Here is a 20,903-nt window from a genome sequence, read left to right as displayed (position 1 = left end):
ACACATAGTGTCCAAGGCAGAAGCGTATTAGAAGGTATCCAGTAACAAACGTGTCAGCATCATTGAACTTCCTGCGTGATGCCCTTAATTTAGTGAGTTTTTGTGACCACTAAGCGTCGGCAAAAAAACACAAATTACCGCTCCACTTCAACTTAAAGACAGCATAAATCTGTCATAAGGTTAGTGTTTTTGCTATCTAACATTGTTCTCTGTTATTTTACGTAATCAAACCTTTTCTAACATTACACACTACAAAGTACAAAAGTAAAAGCAGTATTTATGACCCACGCTGGTCGAAATGATATCGGTATTGACCAATACTCAAGGCTCCAATATCATATCAGAAATGAAACAGTTGTGTTGGGGCACCCCTGCCTGTATGTACAGTATGTGTACACTGTATATATTGAACAATAGAACGGAAATTAATCCAGATTAATCATGAAGACAAGAGATATGATTGAGGAATTCATTAGTCGCATAATTTTGGTCTTGACCTTTGTATGTATTGTTGCGTCAACCAGCTCTTCCTCCCAGGGAATTTAAGTCACTGGTCAATCCCAAGTTCTTTCGTTGACATATAAGCTGAGTAAGAAGGACCATCAAGACAGAATAGGAATATTATCAGGTTTTACTGAAGCTTCAGGAGAACCACCGTCCTAGACCAATACATTCATACCGGCTTCTTAAGTTCTTCTAACATTCAAACGGAAAAAAAAAACTCTTTAAAGAAGAAAGCAGCCCCCCCCCCCCCCCCCCCCTCAGAAAAGGGATGCCTCTCCCTTTCCCAACACTGATAAGGCAAGGAGGGGGGATGTACTTTCTTCACATTCCAATGTCTAAGACACTAAACAGACGTATGTAGACAAAGAGAAACTGGTATACAGAATATACAAAGGAAAAGTACTAGCTGCTCTAAACATGGCTATGAATAAAGAAATAACTCTTAAACATAGATGCGTTCTCCACAGTATGATGAGATTATTGCAGATCCTCAAGATGCAACCTTTTAATTGAATTTGAATAATAGGATATTGAGACTAATTTGGTGGATTTAAAGATTCCTTTTTTATTTTTTATAAATGAAATTGTAAATGGGTATTTGGTGGGTAGATTTTGAAATGTATTGTATTGTGTTGTATTTTGTATATTATACGATGATGTATATTTTCAACTTCTAGGGATGACCTTTTTGCAGACCGGACTCTGATATTAAAAAAAGAAACAATATTGAAATACAAAACTATGTCTGTAAATAAATTAAAAAAAATAAAATAAAAAAAAAAAAGAGATGACCTTTTTTCTTTATTTTATTATGATGTACCAACTGTTGCCCATCACATATTGGGGTTCAAGATCTTCCCCATAAAGAGGATGTTATCTGTGGTGTTTTCGGTGATGAGAACCATGAACGGACGGTCGAACTTCAGCACAGGGACGTATTGCAAGGACATCAGAGTGATGCCGATGCCTGTAGCAGCTGCAGCGGTGGCTCCAGCCTCGTCCACATCAAGGGTCGCTTGGTGCACAACCTGGAGTGAAAATGGCAACAGTGTTAGACGGACTAGACTGAAAGATGAGTAGGACATTGGTACCATTTTACCTCGGAGACCGCTAGTTTCGCCCCCTCTGCAATTCCACTCAAATCTGCTCGATCATCAAACATGTGAGTCATTCCCATATCAGCCAACACGTTATTCAGATTATAGGATGTCTTGATGGAGAACTTCGGAACAAATACATCGTACTTCCTAAAGACACGGGCAAACAGTTATCGGACTGTAAAAGAGAATCTGTCGTTCTTCTGATGAAATTTCTCCAACCTAGAATTCATCCATTTCGACCATTTAGCAACATGTTGCGGACAAATTTCCTTCTCTAGTTCCGCCATGTTTTCAGGCAGCATCAGGAGCATGGAGTAAGAACTGTTGAAAGGCAGGCGGAGGATGGTTGTGTTGACTGCCAGGTCATGATAGATATCAAAGTAGTCCTCATTATTCATCATCAGGACAGGAACCTGGAAAACGATTCAAAATGAGCTCGCAGGGCATGTCTTTTAATATCATTAGCATGATAACATTGATTTGAACCTTGGTATTCTCATCAACAGTAAAATTGTCTTCTTTGGTGTACTTGGGTTCGAAAGGAGAGGCCCACATTCCTGTGTGACAGGGATGAGTAGAAATGAGGCAACATGCAGTACGTTGGACGCTACACAAGTATGACATTTTTCTACCTTTGAAGTAGATGTAGCTGATGAGGTACATGATTGTGCTTGGGTCCACTTTCTCCACCAACTTTTTAATCTTGCCATGTGTCTTATCGTTGACATACTTATTGATGGTATCAGCACTTTCTTTGCTTTTTTGTTTGAAGTCCACGTTGAACCCGTCTGTGTAGAAGGACTCTTTCAAAACCTTCATGAACTCGGGTTTTGGCTGGAAGGTGTTATCCAGAAACACGGCGGTCCCTTCGCTGACGTCCGGTGACTGGTCTTGCCTTTTGATGAGCTCTCCGAAAGCCTGATTGACATCTGTCTGCGTAACTTGGGTGCTGTTGTAACCCAGACCGCTGAACAGCTGTTGGTGGGTGTCGCCCCGGGCTCCGAGCGACAACGCAGCCAAGGCAACGGACACGCTGTTCGGGGAGTAGAAAATGTTCTTGCCTTGCGTGTCAGCTTGAGCTGCCAACTTCCTGTACAGTTGGAAGGCAAAGTCCTTGTTTCCTGAAGTCACGAGGTCGAGGCCGCCATCGGCGTGGCCTTCGTGGTGGTCGCCTCTTCCCAAACAGATCAAGGCTGATAAGACCCAGACACTCAGGGCTGCATGCATCATGGCGGACTATGGAAAACAGTTCAGAAGTGCAACATTGATCTTCTGCTTACACAATATTTGCTAAGGAAAATACACAAGATAATCCACTTATCAAAGGCCCTTTAACGCCAGTTTCTTAATAAACAATCAAACAATACACCATACCCCATAGACTGCAATGTATATTACTGCATGACTAAATATCGACCTGATATACACTACCGTTCAAAAGTTTGGGGTCATATTGAAATGTCCTTATTTTTGAAGGAAAAGCACTGTACTTTTCAATGAAGATAACTTTAAACTAGTCTTCACTTTAAAGAAATACACTCTATACATTGCTAATGTGGTAAATGACTATTCTAGCTGCAAATGTCTGGTTTTTGGTGCAATATCTACATAGGTGTATAGGGGCCCATTTCCAGCAACTATCACTCCAGTGTTCTAATGGTACAATGTGTTTGCTCATTGGCTCAGAAGGCTAATTGATGAATAGAAAACCCTTGTGCAATCATGTTCACACATCTGAAAACAGTTTAGATCGTTACAGAAGCTACAAAACTGACCTTCCTTTGAGCAGATTGAGTTTCTGGAGCATCACATTTGTGGGGTCAATTAAACGCTCAAAATGGCCAGAAAAAGAGAACTTTCATCTGAAACTCGACAGTCTATTCTTGTTCTTAGAAATGAAGGCTATTCCACAAAATTGTTTGGATGACCCCAAACTTTTGAACGGTAGTGTATATGCCGGTACATTTTTAGGGCTGATAAAGTGCAAGTACTTGTAAAAGGCTTCATGGCAAGTCATTTTAACCCTGCTAATGTATTTTGTGCATCACGTTTCCTTTTACCATCTGGGGACATTCGATTTTGATTATCTTTAAAGCCAAACAGGATATAAAAGTCTGAGGTTTTGCACGGCGTAAACATATTTTTGATTCAAAATGTGTTTTACTTCTTCTGCTCAAAATGTTTTCATAAACTTCAGTCTTAAACAAAACAAAACAAAAATTTTGTATTGTATTTTTTTATTATTTTGACCCTTTTGAAGGCCATTTGTTTAGATTAACCACACTTTTTAATTCTGATAATCATGATTATTAACAGGTTATTACACGCTTACATATGTAAAAAATCCTTAAAAAAAGACCCTGATGTTTATTTATTGTATTTATTCATGTATTTATTTATATGTTCGGAACAGTGCATATTAATGGTAAATGGTCTGTATTTATTTAGCGCTTTACTATACCTGGAATGATATCAACAGCGCTTTACATTATGCATCACATTTACCTACACATTCACACATTCACACACGGTGGAAGCTGCCATGCAAGGTGCTCACCACGACCCATCAGGAGCAGTTAAGGGTTTTAATGTCTTGCTCAGGGACAACTCGGCATGAGCCCAATGATGAACATCTGCAACAATATAGCTATATACATATATATATATATATATATATATATATATATATATATATATATATATATATATATATATATATATATATATATATATATATATATATATATATATGTCAGAATATAGCACAACTGTTCATTTCCATCTGATGTGCCAGGGCAGTTAGCAGAAATAAAACAACAAATACCAAAGCACAAATAAAAAGACAAAAACAACGCATCTTATGCAAATGTGTATTAATTGACAACTTTTACAGTAGCATGCGGTAGCTGTTGGCGTGACCCCATGGTGCAGAGGCGGTAGGCAGAATGCAGGCAAGAAGAATATTTATTGAAAAAAAGAAAACTAGTGCTGTAAACAAGTGCACCTAACAATACACTTGCAGAGGGAGCAAATATAAAACAAAACAAAGCAAGTACAGCAAGCAAAAGAAAGTTATGTCGAGTGGAGGCACTCAGTACAATGCTAAATACAATGCAATGCAATGATCCAGCCCTGTATACAAAGAAGGACTCTGATTGGCAATCAGGAACAGGATTTGTCCTGGTTTCCAATCAGGGCAGTCAATGAAACAGGAAATGATGACTAAAAATAAGAGCTCAAATAACACCAAAATATGAAAACATTACTGTTTTTTTCTTTTTTACAGTGGAGCAACTTGATATTCCATACCTGTGAGGTGGATGGATTATGAAAGGAAAAGTACTGACTAACGATTTGTCAGCAACATTTGATAGAAATAGGCCTTTTATCTTTTTTATTCAGTGCATATTTGAATTGTGTTTGTTCTTTTGGACTTGAGCTCGTCTTGAAAAAGCTGAGAAGATGTTAGAGAACGCTTTAACTGAACTGTTTGTTATTTCGCACCTCAACTTTTTACAGGTCAGGTTAGTTTGTTACATTAAATCAAAGAGACAATAAACATTGTTCAAATCTTAGAAAATGACAATCAGTATTTACATAAATAAGTCAGTATTTACCGGTAACTTAGAACCACAGATAATTGCCACATGCCAGTATTCTTCTCTTGTTATGATAATTTTAGTAGTTTATTCTGTTATCTACTGAGTACAAAATTACAACTCTTGTTCTTCATATCAACTTTGTCGAATTGGTATGTTGATTCAATTGAATCATTCGATAAGCCCTAACATGGTTTTCCAGTGACTTCATTTTGTTTTTCTAAATAATAAATACATATAACAACATCTTCCATTTATTTTGAATTATCCTAAAATATTGTCATTATGCAATCTGATTTCTATGAAGTTTTTTCCCACTCCTCTTTACTTACTTCATAAATTTTGAAAAAAAAGAAGAAGCTTTAATTGATTGTTAGGCAATCAACGCAAGTTGGAAAAATATGTACTAATTAGTATCATAAAGTTGGAAAATGAAAAAGCCACAATAACATCTAAATATCCGAATAACTTACCAATCTTTCAGGTTCGCTTGTCTTCAAAAAGCGGAGCCACCAGAAGCACAAGCAGGACAGAGGGAAGTGTCCTCTTTATACCACGTTGTGAGTGGGATGTATTGATGTATCCTCTTGACTCCTCCCATGTTCCCATACAGATAGGGTCCATCATGCAAAAGATGTCCACCTTCTTTAATAATTGGCCACATTTTACTCACTTAGGCAGTTGATATGCACACCCCATTTCAGAATTTGTCATACGCCACTGACCGAACACATTCCCTTACATTACAGCAGGGCATTATGTGATTTTTTTATGTGGCCCCATCGGACTTTAATGTCCCTTGTGTAACACTAGGGGTTAGAGGGTTGACTGCAGTCTAGTGAGTAATACAGTCATCCATTGCCATATTGCACTTCAAGGTTTGTGGCTTGTAAAGGTGACTGTGTGGGTGGTTTTTTTTGTTTTTTTGTCCTGTCCAGCTACTCAGGCAAATCATATTGTTGATATAGATGCCCATATCGGCTGTACACATTTACTTTACAAAAGAAAAGTGTGGGGTACTTCTCTTGTTGCCTTATTTGTAATTGACTTTATTAAATGGATTTGTATTATTATTTGGTGCAGCCGGGCCGGAGGAGGAGGGGATAGAAAGAGAAAAAAAGGGGGAAAATTGCGGGGACAGGAGGAGGATAAGACAGAGAGACAACAACAGCAAACAACAATAACAATAACAACAACAAAACAACATCAGCAAATAGGATATGTACAAATATGATGGTAAAAGTGATAGCAAAGAAGCAGTTAGTGAAATAAATAATACATGAAGATGAATACGCGGAAGGCCCCCGGGCCGGATGGTGTCTCCCCCTCCACTCTCAGACACTGTGCGGATCAGCTGGCTCCTGTCTTCACTGACATTTTTAACACCTCTCTGGAGCTATGCCACGTGCCGTCCTGCTTTAAGACCTCCACCATTGTCCCTGTCCCCAAGAAAGCACGGATCACAGGACTAAATGACTACAGGCCGGTCGCGCTGACGTCTGTGGTCATGAAGTCCTTTGAGCGCTTGGTCCTGCCCCACCTCAAGGACATCATCGCCCCCCTCCTGGACCCACTGCAGTTCGCCTATAGAGCCAACCGGTCTGTGGATGATGCAGTGAACCTGGCCCTCCAATTCATCCTGGAGCATCTAGACTCCCCAGGAACCTACGCTAGTATCCTGTTTGTGGACTTCAGCTCTGCCTTCAACACCATCCTCCCTGGACTGCTACGAGACAAGCTCTACCAGCTCAGTGTGCCCGACTCCCTCTGCAGTAGGATCAATGACTTCCTGACAGACCGAAGACAGCACGTGCGGCTGGGGAAGATTGTCTCGGACAGTCGAACTACGAACACTGGTACTCCTCAGGGCTGTGTACTCTCCCCCTGGCTCTTCTCCCTGTATACAAACTGCTGCACCTCCAGTCACCAATCCGTAAAACTGCTCAAGTTTGCGGATGACACCACCCTCATTGGGCTCATCTCGGATGGCGATGAGTCCGCCTACAGGAGAGAGGTGGACCGGCTGACGTCCTGGTGCAGCCTTAACAACCTGGAGCTGAACGCCCAGAAAACAGTGGAGATGATCATGGACTTCAGGAAAGTCACAGCCCCACCATCCCCCCTCACCCTGATTGACCCTTCCACCCCCGTCCCCATTGTGGACTCGTTCCGTTTCTTGGGCACCACCATCACCCAGGACCTCAAGTGGGAGCCGACCATCAGCTCCCTCATCAAGAAGGCCCAGCAGAGGATGTACTTCCTGCGGCAGCTGAGGAAACTTAAGGTGCCGACCGAGATGCTGGTGCAGTTTTACTCAGCCATCATAAAGTCCATCCTGACCTCCTCCATCACCGTGTGGTTCCCCCGTGCCACAGTCCAGGATAAGCATAGACTGCAGCGCATCGTACGTGCTGCTGAGAAGGTGATTGGCTGCAAGCTCCCATCCCTCCAGGACTTGTTCTCCTCCAGGACCAGGAGGCGTGTGGGTCGGATCACAGCTGACTCTTCTCACCCTGGACACAAACTATTCTCCCCTCTCCCCTCAGGCAGGAGACTACGCTCCATCCAGACCCACACCTTCCGCCACCTGAACAGTTTTTTCCCCCTCGGCCATCAGGCACATGAACAATAACTCCTAACAATAGCTCCTTGAATTCCTTCTAAGTCTGTAACATGATCGGATAGCTCAGTTACAGCTCTTTTTATTACCAAATATGTGTTATATGTGTTTTATGTTGCACGATTGCACCAAGAAAAATTCCTAGTTTGTGAACCCGTTCTCAAACAATGGCAATAAAACGATTCTGATTCTGATTCTGATTTGTTACTACTATTAATATTACTTTTTGCAGAAATTAATTTAACACGGTCAGGCCTGGAACCAATTAATAGCGATAAATGGGGGATTACTGTATTACTCTTGGCAAGCAAGAGTACATTTAGCTGTGGGGGCTTTAGAATATTATAGCAAATATGCAGTTAAATTCACACATTTGTCTTGAACTTTAACATTATCATTTATAACTTCATTTGACTTTAAACTATTTGGTTTTGCCAAAATTTCCCTTATCGATGGATGGAACAACTCAAGCGTCGCTCTCTTCATCAGCTCCTTTTTTTGAACTTGCCCTCACCTATTGTGAACACTTTTTGACACATGGTCTCATTTTTCCATTGCAATTGTCTGCCCATTTGCTATAAGGAGAGCGAATAATTCCTCATTGTGGCTCACTTCTGCAGAAGCTCGCTCTCGCAGAGTTGATCATACACCATACTGACCCATTGACATTGCTTCTACGGGAGTGAGACCAAATCTGTAACATTTACCCACGACCACTTTTAAATAAATACTGTACTTGTGAAATCTCCCAGAAGACCTGACCTTTGACTGTTCAACAAAAGAACGCGGGTAGATTCTAACAGGAGCCTGAGTGTGTGCATAAAACTCACAAAAAAACAAAGTACAGTTCAAGTAAGTTTGTAATTAGATATTAAGTAGTAATGTATTATCGATTTACAAGTTATGTAAGGATTTGTACTTATTTACTATAAATGATCATGTAGGAACAATAACTAAAAAAACTATATGGGAAATTATACAATTCAGTTCAATCTAATGCTAAATAGTCATGTGTTGAAATTCTAGACCAGGGGTCCCTAAACTTTTTGACTCAGGGGTTGCATTGGGTTAAAAAAAATGTGGCCGGGGGCCGGGCTGTGTGTATATATATATATATATATATATATATATATATATATATATATATATATATATATATATATATATATATATATATATGTATGTGTGGGGGAAAAAAAATCACAAGACTATTTCATCTCTACAGGCCTGTTTCATGAGGGGTTTCCTCAATCCTCAGGAGATTTTAATGGAAGCATTCGCATACCATGGTTTATATAGGGCACAGAGCGGGTGGGTACAGGCAGGCGTGGGGGCGTGGTGATTGGCTCATGTGTTACCTAGGAGGTGTTTCCTTCTGTGACGGCATGCTGATACAATTTCGCTGCGCTTGTTGAGGGATGACAAGTCTGGACGGTATATAATAAACAGTTTCTCTTTTAAGCATAGCCAATGCTTAAAAGAGAGTCTTGTGATTTTTTTCCCCCCACACATACATATTACGCTCTACCACGGTATCGAGCACTATTTTTTTGGATAATCTAATTAAGACATATATATATATATATATATATATATATATATATATATATATATATATATATATATATATATATATATATATATATATATATATATATATATATATAGTTGTGTCTGACCAGTCTTCCTCTCAGGGAAATAAAGTCACTGGTCAATCCCAAATTCTTTCAGATGACATATATGTTGAGTAAGAAGGACCATCAAGACAGAATAGGAATACTGTCAAGTTTTACTAAAGTCCTTACAAATGCGCTAATACCAGCATCCAGAAGTGGTCTGAAAATCAAACGGGAAGAGACAACACACTCCATACCCGTGTTTAGATTATATTATTATTGTTTGATTATTATATATATTGTACATATATATAATCAATCATAGAGCTATTACACCCCCTTGTGGTCTGTGCCATATACTTCTCCCTCCTAAACCTAACGTCCATACTCGTATCCTCGACAAGAAATACGTTGATGGCAAACTCCGTAGCCTGCTAGCTTGTGTACGCTAGCTTTTTGAGGCTCTTATTTTGTTAGTGCAGGCAGGATGGACAGGAACTGTGCGGTCGGTCTTTAGGTTTTTGACGGCAGGTATGTGGCGAGAGTCTATTTCTCGCCTTCCTAGATCTGAAGGCCGTTGTCCCTAGTCCCGTAACACGACGAAAAATGGACCGGGGACTAAAAAGGTCATAGGAACTCCAAAAACTCCCTACAGTCGGAAAACGACTAATGCCGCTTGTCCTTATACAGTCACAGGTGAGCTGGACTGCTTGCCAGCCACTGGCAGAGCGCTTAGACAAACACTGGCAGAGCGCTTAGACAAACACATACACATACACACAATTAGGTCTCCAAGGATGGCGCCGCTGTAGTGGCTACTGGTTGCAGGAGCTCTTCTTGTGTGTCCTCCTTTGTGATTTTTTCTCTGCCACACCGGAGTCCGCTTGGGGAGACCGGAGGAAAGACCAAAGAATATGCGGAGGAAGAGACTGCGAAGGTTGCGTTGAGTGCCGGGATGAGCGATTTTCATGGAGTCCTGGCTGGATGAGCATGTATCAAACATTACTGTCTCCTTGGACCGATTCTCGCTCATAGGCGCAGACCGGACATTGGTTGGCATGCTGCCCCCACACCAGCAGACGAGAAGCACCACAGCGCCCACCGCAGTGTGGGTGTTGCGATGGTGTTTTTGTTTAGTTTTGTTGTTTGTCTATGCAATCATATGTGTGCAGTATGTATTACTTATTGCTATTTTTTTGGTTTTTCAATGTGTGGTACCTTTGTAGCTGTATGTAGAAATGGCGCAGCTGGTTGCATTAGCTTGTGTCCTTTGCTTTCTTTATTATTTTCCTCTTGTTTTCATGGGTTTTATCTTTTTTTTTTTTTAGACTTTTTGAATGTGCTTATATGCAAGCATGGGGAGAAGCTCTACACAGAGATGCTCAAACAGAATTTTGAACCCTCAACCTTTTGACAGCGAGGCCAACAACCTAACCACCGCGCGGTCAGGTTCATACATTGTCGTCAGTTTAAACCTGTGGACTTTGGTGTGTGTACTCCTCTGTTTGCATGCTCTGGCAACCATGTTGCTTTAAGACTTTATGTAATTTGTGCTGTCTGACTGCAACTGTGACAACTAAAAAAGATTGCGCATGCAATACTTTTGCAAAATATTATTTTTGTCATACAGTTACGCCTTTATAGGGTGCGAGAAAAGCTGAAGAAACTAATGCAAAATCCGGTATGCAAATGTAGCCTGTGAATACACATCCACATGACGTGTATTTCTGGTCTTGTCATCCTCGTCCGAACAGAAGGGTGACACGGCGGTGCGGCTGGATCAAAAGAGACGTCGGAGACGCTTTACTGAACCAAAAGTTGCTTTATTACAAGTGAGCGTCTGGAGGAGGTCAAATCAAAAATGAAGCGCTCCTAACTTGGAGAAGCCAAACCATCAGTTTTATATTCCTACCTCCTGTCAGTGTGTGTGTGTGCTGGGTCAGGAGAGCACATGCTGACCATAAAGGGGATGTTTGTGTGTAAGTGACTGAAAAGACAACAGATGAAGGTTGTATCTTAGATGCTGTCATTTAGCTAAACATGTAGTCTCTTCTCACAAATAGGGCCATCACCTCTGCATACCAAGGTCAAATTGTATTGCCTAATCCAGGGGTCGGCAACCCAAAATGTTGAAAGAGCCATATTGGACCAAAAATACAAAAAAAAATCTGTCTGGAGCCGCAAAAAATTAAAAGCCATATTACATGTGTCATGAGATATAAATTTAATTAAGAGGACTTAAATGAAACTAAATGAGCTCAAATATACCTACAAATGAGGCATAATGATGCAATATGTACATATCGCTAGCCTAAATAGCATGTTAGCATCGATTAGCTTGCAGTCATGCAGTGACTAAATATGTCTGATTAGCACTCCACACAAGTCAATAACATCAACAAAACTCACCTTTGTGCACTCACGCACGACGTTAAAAGTGTGGTGGACAAAATGAGACAGAAAAAAAAGTGGCATAAAACACGTCCTAGAAAGTCGGAGAAATTTATATATGTAAACAAACTATACGGTGAGTTCAAGGACCGCCAAAATAAGTAGGAAAAAACGGCGCTCGCCAAATACTCGAATGAGTGAAGCATATTTAATATAAACAGTGTGATTTATAACAATTAGGGAGGTTTGTGTCATGTTTGTCCTCCTACAGAAACCATACTAAAACAAAAAAATACATTTTTTCCCCTCATCTTTTTCCATTCTTCATACATTTTTGAAAAATCTCCAGAGAGCCACTAGGGCGGCGCCAAAGAGCCGCATGCGGCTCTAGAGCCGCGGGTTGCCGACCCCTGGCCTAATCCAATCCACACACAAATGTCAGTACTAAAGGGCCCTATGTTATTTTGTGCCCAAACTGAAATACTAACTAATTAAACTGGTGGTTTGCTTTCTCCCATATGAATATAAACATTCACCGTATGCAAAACATAATATGAGTTAATTAATTCACTTCACACACATTTCAAAAAATCATTTTTCATATGCTTACTGTAATAACATTTTTGTGAAGCTCTGCCTCTTCACGTTGCTTTGTTAAAAGTGAACACATATGTACAGTCATGGTCAAAAGTTCACATACACTACCACAGAACTTTCCTCCAGAAGGTCTTATCTTTGTCCATGTGATGTCAGCTGTTTGGCCACAATACCCAGCAATATGTTCGGAGGAGAAAAAGTGAGGCCTTTAATCCCAGGAACACCATGCTTATCGTCCAGTATGGTGGTGGTAGTATTATGCTCTGGGCCTGTTTTGCTGCCAATGGAACTGGTGTTTTACAGAGAGTAAATTGGACAATGGAAAAGGAGAATTACCTCCAAATTCTTCAGGACAACCTAAAATCATCAGCCCGGAGGTTGGGTCTTGGGCGCAGTTGGGTGTTCCAACAGGACAATGACCCCAGAGAAACATAAAAAGTGGTAAAGGAATGGCTAAATCAGGCTAGAATTAAGGTTTTAGAATGGCCTTCCCAAAGTCCTGACTTAAACGTGTGGACAAAGCTGAAGAAACAAGAAAACCAACAAATTTAGTTGAACTGCACCAATTTTGTCAAGAGGAGTGGTCAACCAGAAGCTTGCCAGAAGCTTGTGGATGGCTACCAAAAGCGCCTTATTGCAGTGAAACTTGCCAAGGGACATGTAACCAAATATTAACATTGCTGTATGTATACTTTTGACCCAGCAGATTTGGTCACATTTTCAGTAGACCCATAATAAATTCATAAAAGAACCAAAGTTCATGAATGTTTTTTGTGACCAACAAGTATGTGCTCCAATCACTCTATCACAAAAAACAAGAGTTGTAGAAATTATTGGAAACTCAAGACAGCCATGACATTATGTTCTTTACGAGTGTATGTAAACTTTTGACCCCGACTGTATGTACAGTATCTCACAAAGTGAGTATGATCATTTCAGCAATGTTATCACGTGTTCCCGAGAGACAATACTAGAAAAAAGAGACATGACGATAACAGAGTAGTCACTGTACATCGCTCCTTCGCCTTAAAATACCTTCTTTAGCTCCAGAATTTTGCTGATTTTTTTGATATGGTCATTACTGCCGCAAGTGGCGCATAAAGTGTAATACAGCGGAGTACGGCCCATACAGACTGCGGCGGAGAAACGGATATTTTTTGGCAGCCCTCTAGGCCAGTGGTCCCTAACCTTTTTGTAGCTGCGGGGGGGTGTTTTTATTTATTTATTTATTTATTTTTTTAATTTAATTTAATTTTTTCATAAAGAAATACAATCATGTGTGCTTACGGACTGTATCCCTGCAGACTGTATTGATCAATATTAGTATATAATGTATATATTGTGCTTTTTAGGTTGATTTAATATTTTTATTTATTTTTTTAATTTCTTGTGCGGCCCGGTACCAATCGGTCCGCGGACAGGTACCGGGCCACGGCCCGGTGGTTGGGGACCACTGCTCTAGGCAACAATGGGAAAACTGATCTAATGTATGCTCCAGTGTTTTGCTGCCTTCTAGTTTCCTGCTAAGACCCGTGTTACATTTCTTCTGCCTGGTTCCCTAATTAAACGACCCTATGCCTGCACGAGGCGGTATAGCTCGGTTGGTAGAGTGGCCGTGCCAGCAACTTGAGGGTTCCAGGTTCGATCCCCGCTGTCCTTGGGCAAGACACTTTACCCACCTGCTCCCAGTGACACCCACACTGGTTTAAATGTAACTTAGATATTGGGTTTCACTATGTAAAGCGCTTTGAGTCACTAGAGAAAAAGCGCTATATAAATATAATTCACTTCACTTCACTGCACGACACCTGCCTTCTCTGCATCCTGGGATCACGACAACAGCCGACATGCAGCATTGTAGACGATAAAGATTGTGTGTTGAGTTCTTTTCAGTGCGTAGTGAATCTATGCTGCTATACAAGCTGTACACAGATTTAATTCCATAGTATTGTTTCTTGAGAAGGTACTGTATTAAAAACTTAGATGGAATATTCCTGAGAAAGATTTAGTATTTTTCTGGCTTCAGTAATGTTTGCCAAAAAGTTGCCAATCCAGATGAATAAGTTGTCGGAGAAAACCTCGGTTGGGTGTGACCCCCCTGTTCTCTTTCACAGCACAAATAGCCTCCACAAGGGTGAGCCTCTGCTTCAGCATCAAGTACGCCAGAACCAAGGTGGCAGAGCGGCTCACTCCGACCTGGCAGTGCACCAGGACTTTGCCTTAAGAGACACAAGAGAGGACGTCAAACCATCTGTCACTGTCATTGAAGCACCAGAACTGGAGACGTCTTTGCCCGATCTCACCTCCCCTGCTCAGAGCCATGCTGATAAAGTCGGCAGCTGCCCGGAAGTTCACGCTCATGTCAAAGCCGCACGAGTCCTGTGCCTCCACGCCCTTATAGACGATCTTCATTCCCTGGTAGATCTCAGGGCAGCTTTGTCGTTTGCTGTGAGCCGCGTTCAGGATATGAGTGATGCCATACTTGCATAGATCATTGCGGTTCTCTGCGCTGTGTCTGTGGGAAAACACAAAGCTGTGCAGTGCACTGACAGATCTGATGGGGGGTATTCCACAAAGCAGTTTAAGTGAAAAGACAGAGGTACATCAAATTCAAAGTTAGAAACTTCACTGTAAAAATGTTCATTCTAATAATTGAATTACTTTCACAATAACAATTACATCAGTATCCTTTCCTGCAGAGCTGCGATTTTACAGTTAAGTTAAAGTTTAAGTACCACTGATAGTCACACACACACACTAGGTGTGGTGAAATTACACTCTGCATTTGACCCATCCCCTTGTTCCATCCCCTGGGAGGTGAGGGGAGCAGTGAGCAGCAGCGGTGGCCGCGCTCGGGAATCATTTTGGTGGTTTAACCCCCAAATCCAACCTTTGATGCTGAGTGCCAAGCAGGGAGGTAATGGGTCCCATTTTTATAGTCTTAGGCAGAGGTGGGTAGTAACACGCTACATTTACTCCGTTACATCTACTTGAGTAACTTTTGGGATAAATTGTACTTCTAAGAGTAGTTTTAATGCAACATACTTTTACTTTTACTTGAGTATATTTATAGAGAAGAAACGCTACTTTTACTCCGCTCCATTTATCTACATTCAGCTCGCTACTCGCTACTGATTTTTATCGATCTGTTAATGCACGCTTTGTTTGTTTTGGTTTGTCAGATAGACCTTCAAAGTAGGATCTATCGCATGCCTGCATTTCACCAATCTAATACAGTCACTGGTGACGTTTGATTCCGTTTCACCAATCAAACAGAGCCAGGCGGTCACATGATTAACAAGCTTAAGCTTACATGAACTCAACGTCAAATTTGAGGAAGCACATCGGGGTAAGTAATGTTAGTAGATATTTTGGCTGTCACCGTAGGCTGATGTTAGCTTCCCTGCTATGAATCACTGTCAAATGTACATCGTGTGGGGACATTTATTAACGCACTGCAGCCTCATAGACACACACACACACACACACGCACAGTCGCACCCACACACACGCATGCATAGAAACACCAATCAGTGTGTTCCCAGGTGCAGCCCACACCTATCAGTTTATGGTTTGCGTAAAGGCTAACTTGTTATTTTCCTTTGTAATCTCTGCCTACTGAGCCTATGGTGCTGTTAGGTTATTGTGGCTCAATTTGCCTTAATTTTTTAATGTTAATGTATTATTATATAATATATATTATTGTTTTAGTTGCTTAAGAGATATTCCTGGCTCTGAATTTGCTCATTGCTATTTTTATGTTTTTGTGCATTATTTGTTGCCGCCATCATTAAACGAACAGGTTACTCATCAGTTACTCAGTACATGAGTAGTTTTTTCACAACATACTTTTTATTTTTACTCAAGTAAATATTTGAGTGACTACTCCTTACTTTTACTTGAGTAATACATCTCTAAAGTAACAGTACTCTTACTTGAGTACAATTTCTGGCTACTCTACCCACCTCTGGTATAAGGTATGACTCGGCCGAGGTTTGAACTCACAACCTTCAAGTCTCATGGCGGACACTCTCATCACAAGGCCACTGAACAGGTTTTTAAACTCGGGGTCCAACTTTTCCACTAGAGCGGGAACCGGGTACCACTCAAATATTAACACAAAAATTATTAATCTTACTGTTAATCGTATCCAATAATTATATGAAAGCCTGTGCTACTCAGTGGTTAGAGTGTCCGCCCTGAGATCGGTAGGTTGTGAGTTCATACCAAAGACTATAAAAATGGGACCCATTACCTCCCTGCTTGGCACTCAGCATCAAGGGTTGGAATTGGGGGTTAAATCACCAAAAATGATTCCCGGGCGCGGCACCGCTGCTGCCCACTGCTCCCCTCACCTCCCAGGGGGTGGACAAGGGGATGGGTCAAATGCAGAGGACAAATTTCACCACACCTAGTGTGTGTGTGACAATCATTGGTACTTTAACTTTAACTTTAACTTATCACAAATATTATTATCAAGGCTTAGGTCAGGCATGTTTCAAAAATAAGGAAAAGGCAAAAGAAGGGACTCATAAAAACTGTTGCAAAGAAGAAATACATAAAATTAACTAACTAACTAAATTAATAATAAATATAACTTTGGCTATAGACTTCTTCTGTTTGTCTGACATTGTCATTACTGCCACAAGTGGTGGAAATGGGTATTACAACTGAGTTCTACTAATTGAATTACTTTCACGATAACAATTACATCAGTATCCTTTACTGCAGAGCTGTGATTTTACAGTTAAGTTAAAGTTAAAGTACCACTGATAGTCACACACACACTAGGTGTGGTGAAATTACCCTCTGCATTTGACCCATCCCCTTGTTCCACACACTGGGAGGTGAGGGGAGCAGTGAGCAGCAGCGGTGGCCGCGCTCTGGAATCATTTTGGTGATTCAACCCCCAATTCCAACCCTTGATGCTGAGTGCCAAGCAGGGAGGTAATGGGTCCCATTTTTATAGTCTTTGGTATGACTCGGCCGGGGTTTGAACTCACGACCTAGCGATCTCAGTGCGGACACTGTAATTACAATAAAGTTACAACTAAATGCTGTAACTGCACAATTGTAATTTTGTTGTTTTTCACTCTTCTGGTTTAACAGTATACCGCCACCTACTGTGCAAGAGTGTGCAACCGGAACCCCTTAAGAGACAAATCAGTTTGAATATACAGTAATTTGTTGTGATATCACAGGGGACTATGATTATGGTATTTTATATTATTATTTAAAATAACAGTTAATTGCTGCGGAAATCTAAGGATATTGTCATTTTTACAATCATTTGTATTAATGTTACAGTAAATTTTAATTATCTATATATTTAAGTATATCTAACATTTTTGGCCACTCTAACATTACACACAGTTTGAACAGTAACACTGTGCTTGAATATTTAATTAAGAGATTATTTGGTGTACCACTAGATGGAGCCTGTTTACCACAGTTTGAGAATCACTGCATCATTGTATTTTACTCTGGAAATAATACTGTTAAATGCTGTGAAATCCTGGTAATTTTTTACAGTGATGGCCAAACAAAATGAATTACTGAACATTTATGCCAAGAGAGGAATTTGAGGCCATGGTTAGTTAAATGTACAATCATTTTACAAGACTGCTATTTAAAATACATAGTTAGTCAATTAAAAAAAAAAAGTCATTTTAGATATTTAATATTAGTTGGATTTGTTAGAATGAAGAAAAATAAAATTGGTGCACTGCCAAACTAATGCAAAAATGTCCACTGCGGAGGATGCACCTTCTCAGAAGATATTATTTAAATTATTACCAACATAAAGGGAATTAATAAGAAAAAAGTATCTATAGCAACATTTTTTTACGTTTATTTCAGATTTTTTCATTTTATGTTAGACATAATCCAGTTAGAAGATTATTATTTAAAAAAAAAAAAGGGGTATTTCATTATTGCAAATATAATTAATATATGAGCTATTACTTAAAAGAAGTAAAATGACCTGATTAAGATTATTTTTTTATTTCAAGAAATATATCTTGTATTTTAGAACATTATATTTATGATGAGGAAATTAGCCTAACACAAAGTGCCTGGATCAAAATTTAAATAAACAAATAAACAAACAAATACATAAATACATCAATAAAAAAATAAAAATACTAAAAATAATAATAATAATTAAAAATAATAATAATAATCAATAAAAAAAAAAAAATATATATACAGTATATATATTCATATTATATGTATAACCCACCCATCCATCCATCCATGGAGCCTATATTAGCTGCACTATATGTATACCATTCAATGATATTTACTTTGCATTGCATTGACTTAACATGCCAAATATATTTAAAACAAACATATTATTTTCCATTGCCTCCATGTGTGTGTTGCACCGGTGTGATTGCACATGAATTCAAATTTGATTTTTATTCCATATTTTTCGAAACTACTACATTGAAACGTATTAAAGATTAAGATTAAAGATTAAAGTACCAATGATTGTCACACACACACTAGATGTGGTGAAATTTGTCCTCTGCATTTGTCCCATCCCCTTGGGGAGCAGTGGGCAGCAGCGGCGCCGCGCCCGGGAATCATTTTGGTGATTTAACCCCCAACTCCAACCCTTTGTTGCTGAGTGCCAAGCAGGGAGGTTATGGGTCCCATTTTTATAGTCTTTGGTATGACTCGGCTGGGATTTGAACTCCAACCTACCGATCTCAGGGCGGACACTCTAAGATCGGTAGGTTGGAGTTCAAATCCCAGTATGCATTGACTCTGAATGTAATTATCTGTCACTTCAGGCTAATACCGTTTTACTTCATCATTTTTTCTTTCTAAAAAGCATTCACCCTTGGCATGAACACTCATTAGCACTTTTAGTTTCAGCTTGGTAAAGAAAAAGTCAGATCAGGTGTTCTGGACCACGACTCGCAGAGTTTCCCATCTTAGGGCAAATCAACTCAGACTTGAGTTTGTCGAACCTTCTACCTGGAATACACCCCTGTTCAAAACTTCAAACACAGTCCATCAGAGTCATTTGAGTTTTGACTAAACGGCAAATGTTAAACAGACTTAAGACAAGCCATTGGTGGAAACACTCACATGGCACAGCTGTCACAATTTGGAATGTAACTTGAGGGGTGTAGAATTACCCGTTGAGTACTTTAGATTTATCTCTGCATGGGTGTGGACTCAGTGAAACCCTTTAGTTACTTGTAAATAAAGTCAATTCGAAAGAATACTGGTTAGTCTGTTTTTTTAGATGTGTATTTACTTACTGATCACCAATGTAGACCCCTGGCCACACCTCATCTGCATGGCTGATGATGGCCTTGCCAGTAAACAGAAGGCGTTCCAGCTCAAACACGGCTAAACCAGGGGAACTAAGGTCAATGTCCACGTTCCTCGGAGGGGGTCTGTCATTCCAGGACGCGGGAAGTTTTGATGTGTACGCCATCACTTTCCCAGTGCTGGATCCAAGTGGTCCTTTCAGGCAAAACAAGAGTTATTTCCTTATGGTAATTTCCAAGCAAGTGTGCACCCTGGACGGTCTCAGATTCACTCACTGCAGCTCACACACACACACACACACACACAGTGTTGTGAGCATCGGACCCCTTGCATCAAATCTAGCCCCCACCCCGTCGCTTGGGGAGCTGCTGTTATGCTCTTGCATGAAAATAGCAGCCTATTTAAAGAGCTGAATGCTTGCTGTCAATGCACACTGCAGAGGGCCATGCAGCAGTTTGCACAAGAATACAGCATACATTTGTCTTTTGGAAAACACTAAAAAAAGAATGTTATTAAAAATTTTTAAAAAATGGTTTAAAGTGTTTAATTTTTATTTTATTTATTGCTATTATTACTACTATTAAGCTCACTATGTTCTGTTGTATTTATGTTTTACATCAGTGCTGTGCCATGCATGTATTGTTATTGTCAATAAGTGCATGCATGTGTTTTATTTCTTGTTTTTGTGGGTGTGAAGAACTTTTTGTTGCAACCTGCCTGTGCATAAAAAAGTGCTACGGTGCATCCAGAAAGTACTCACAGCGCTTCACTTTTTCCACATTTTATGTTACAGCCTTATTCCAAAATGGAATACATTAATTTTTCTACCGACAATACCCCGTACTACGGAGCCCCTAAAGGGACATGGGGGAATTTATTTTTTAAATTATTTTTGTAATTTTTTTTAGACATGTATCTCATGCGCAAAAGATACATGTCTAAAAAATAAAAATAAAAATTATAATTATTATTATTTTTTTAACTTCATAAAAAGTTTCTTGTGCGCACAAGATACATGTCTAAAAATTTTTTAAAATAAAATAAAATTATAAATAAAAACATTTCCCCCATGTCCCTTTAGGGGCTCCGTACCATACTGAGAAAGTGAAAATGTTTATTTAAATTACAAACCTTTTAAAACTAAAAAAAAAAGAAGGTGTCATCAAAGAGTAAAAATGCATTTCTTTCA

At 39.8% G+C, this 20,903-nt stretch overlaps 2 protein-coding genes across 3 annotated transcripts; both read right to left on the bottom strand.

The window, feature by feature from the left end:
- Positions 1-1,294: 1,294 nt before the first annotated feature.
- On the bottom strand, positions 1,295-5,761 carry LOC133651621 (serine protease inhibitor A3M-like). Its single transcript, XM_062049609.1, has 6 exons — positions 5,677-5,761; positions 2,237-2,840; positions 2,091-2,161; positions 1,824-2,017; positions 1,604-1,751; positions 1,295-1,532 (listed from the first exon to the last, which is right to left on the bottom strand). Exons 2-6 carry the CDS (start codon positions 2,832-2,834, stop codon positions 1,338-1,340), a joined length of 1,206 nt encoding a protein of 401 aa, XP_061905593.1. The 5' UTR covers positions 2,835-2,840; positions 5,677-5,761; the 3' UTR covers positions 1,295-1,337.
- Positions 5,762-12,139: 6,378 nt separating this feature from the next.
- LOC133651620 (dual specificity protein phosphatase 26-like) lies at positions 12,140-20,032 on the bottom strand. 2 transcript variants are annotated; one of them, XM_062049606.1, is made up of 3 exons: positions 19,702-20,032; positions 14,731-14,942; positions 12,140-14,646 (listed from the first exon to the last, which is right to left on the bottom strand). In XM_062049606.1, the coding sequence occupies exons 1-3, from the start codon at positions 19,878-19,880 to the stop codon at positions 14,450-14,452; spliced, it is 588 nt and encodes a 195-aa protein (XP_061905590.1). In that variant the 5' UTR covers positions 19,881-20,032; the 3' UTR covers positions 12,140-14,449. The 2 variants fall into 2 exon arrangements, with proteins under 2 accessions (XP_061905590.1, XP_061905592.1); XM_062049608.1 differs by having other exon boundaries at positions 14,731-14,873.
- Between the last annotated feature and the right edge of the window lie 871 nt (positions 20,033-20,903).

The sequence above is a fragment of the Entelurus aequoreus genome, linkage group LG06 (assembly GCF_033978785.1).
Source record: "Entelurus aequoreus isolate RoL-2023_Sb linkage group LG06, RoL_Eaeq_v1.1, whole genome shotgun sequence".
NCBI classification, from domain to species: Eukaryota; Metazoa; Chordata; class Actinopteri; order Syngnathiformes; family Syngnathidae; genus Entelurus; species Entelurus aequoreus.
Note: the sequence above shows the minus strand (reverse complement) of the source record. Positions and strands in the feature narration are given on the sequence as shown.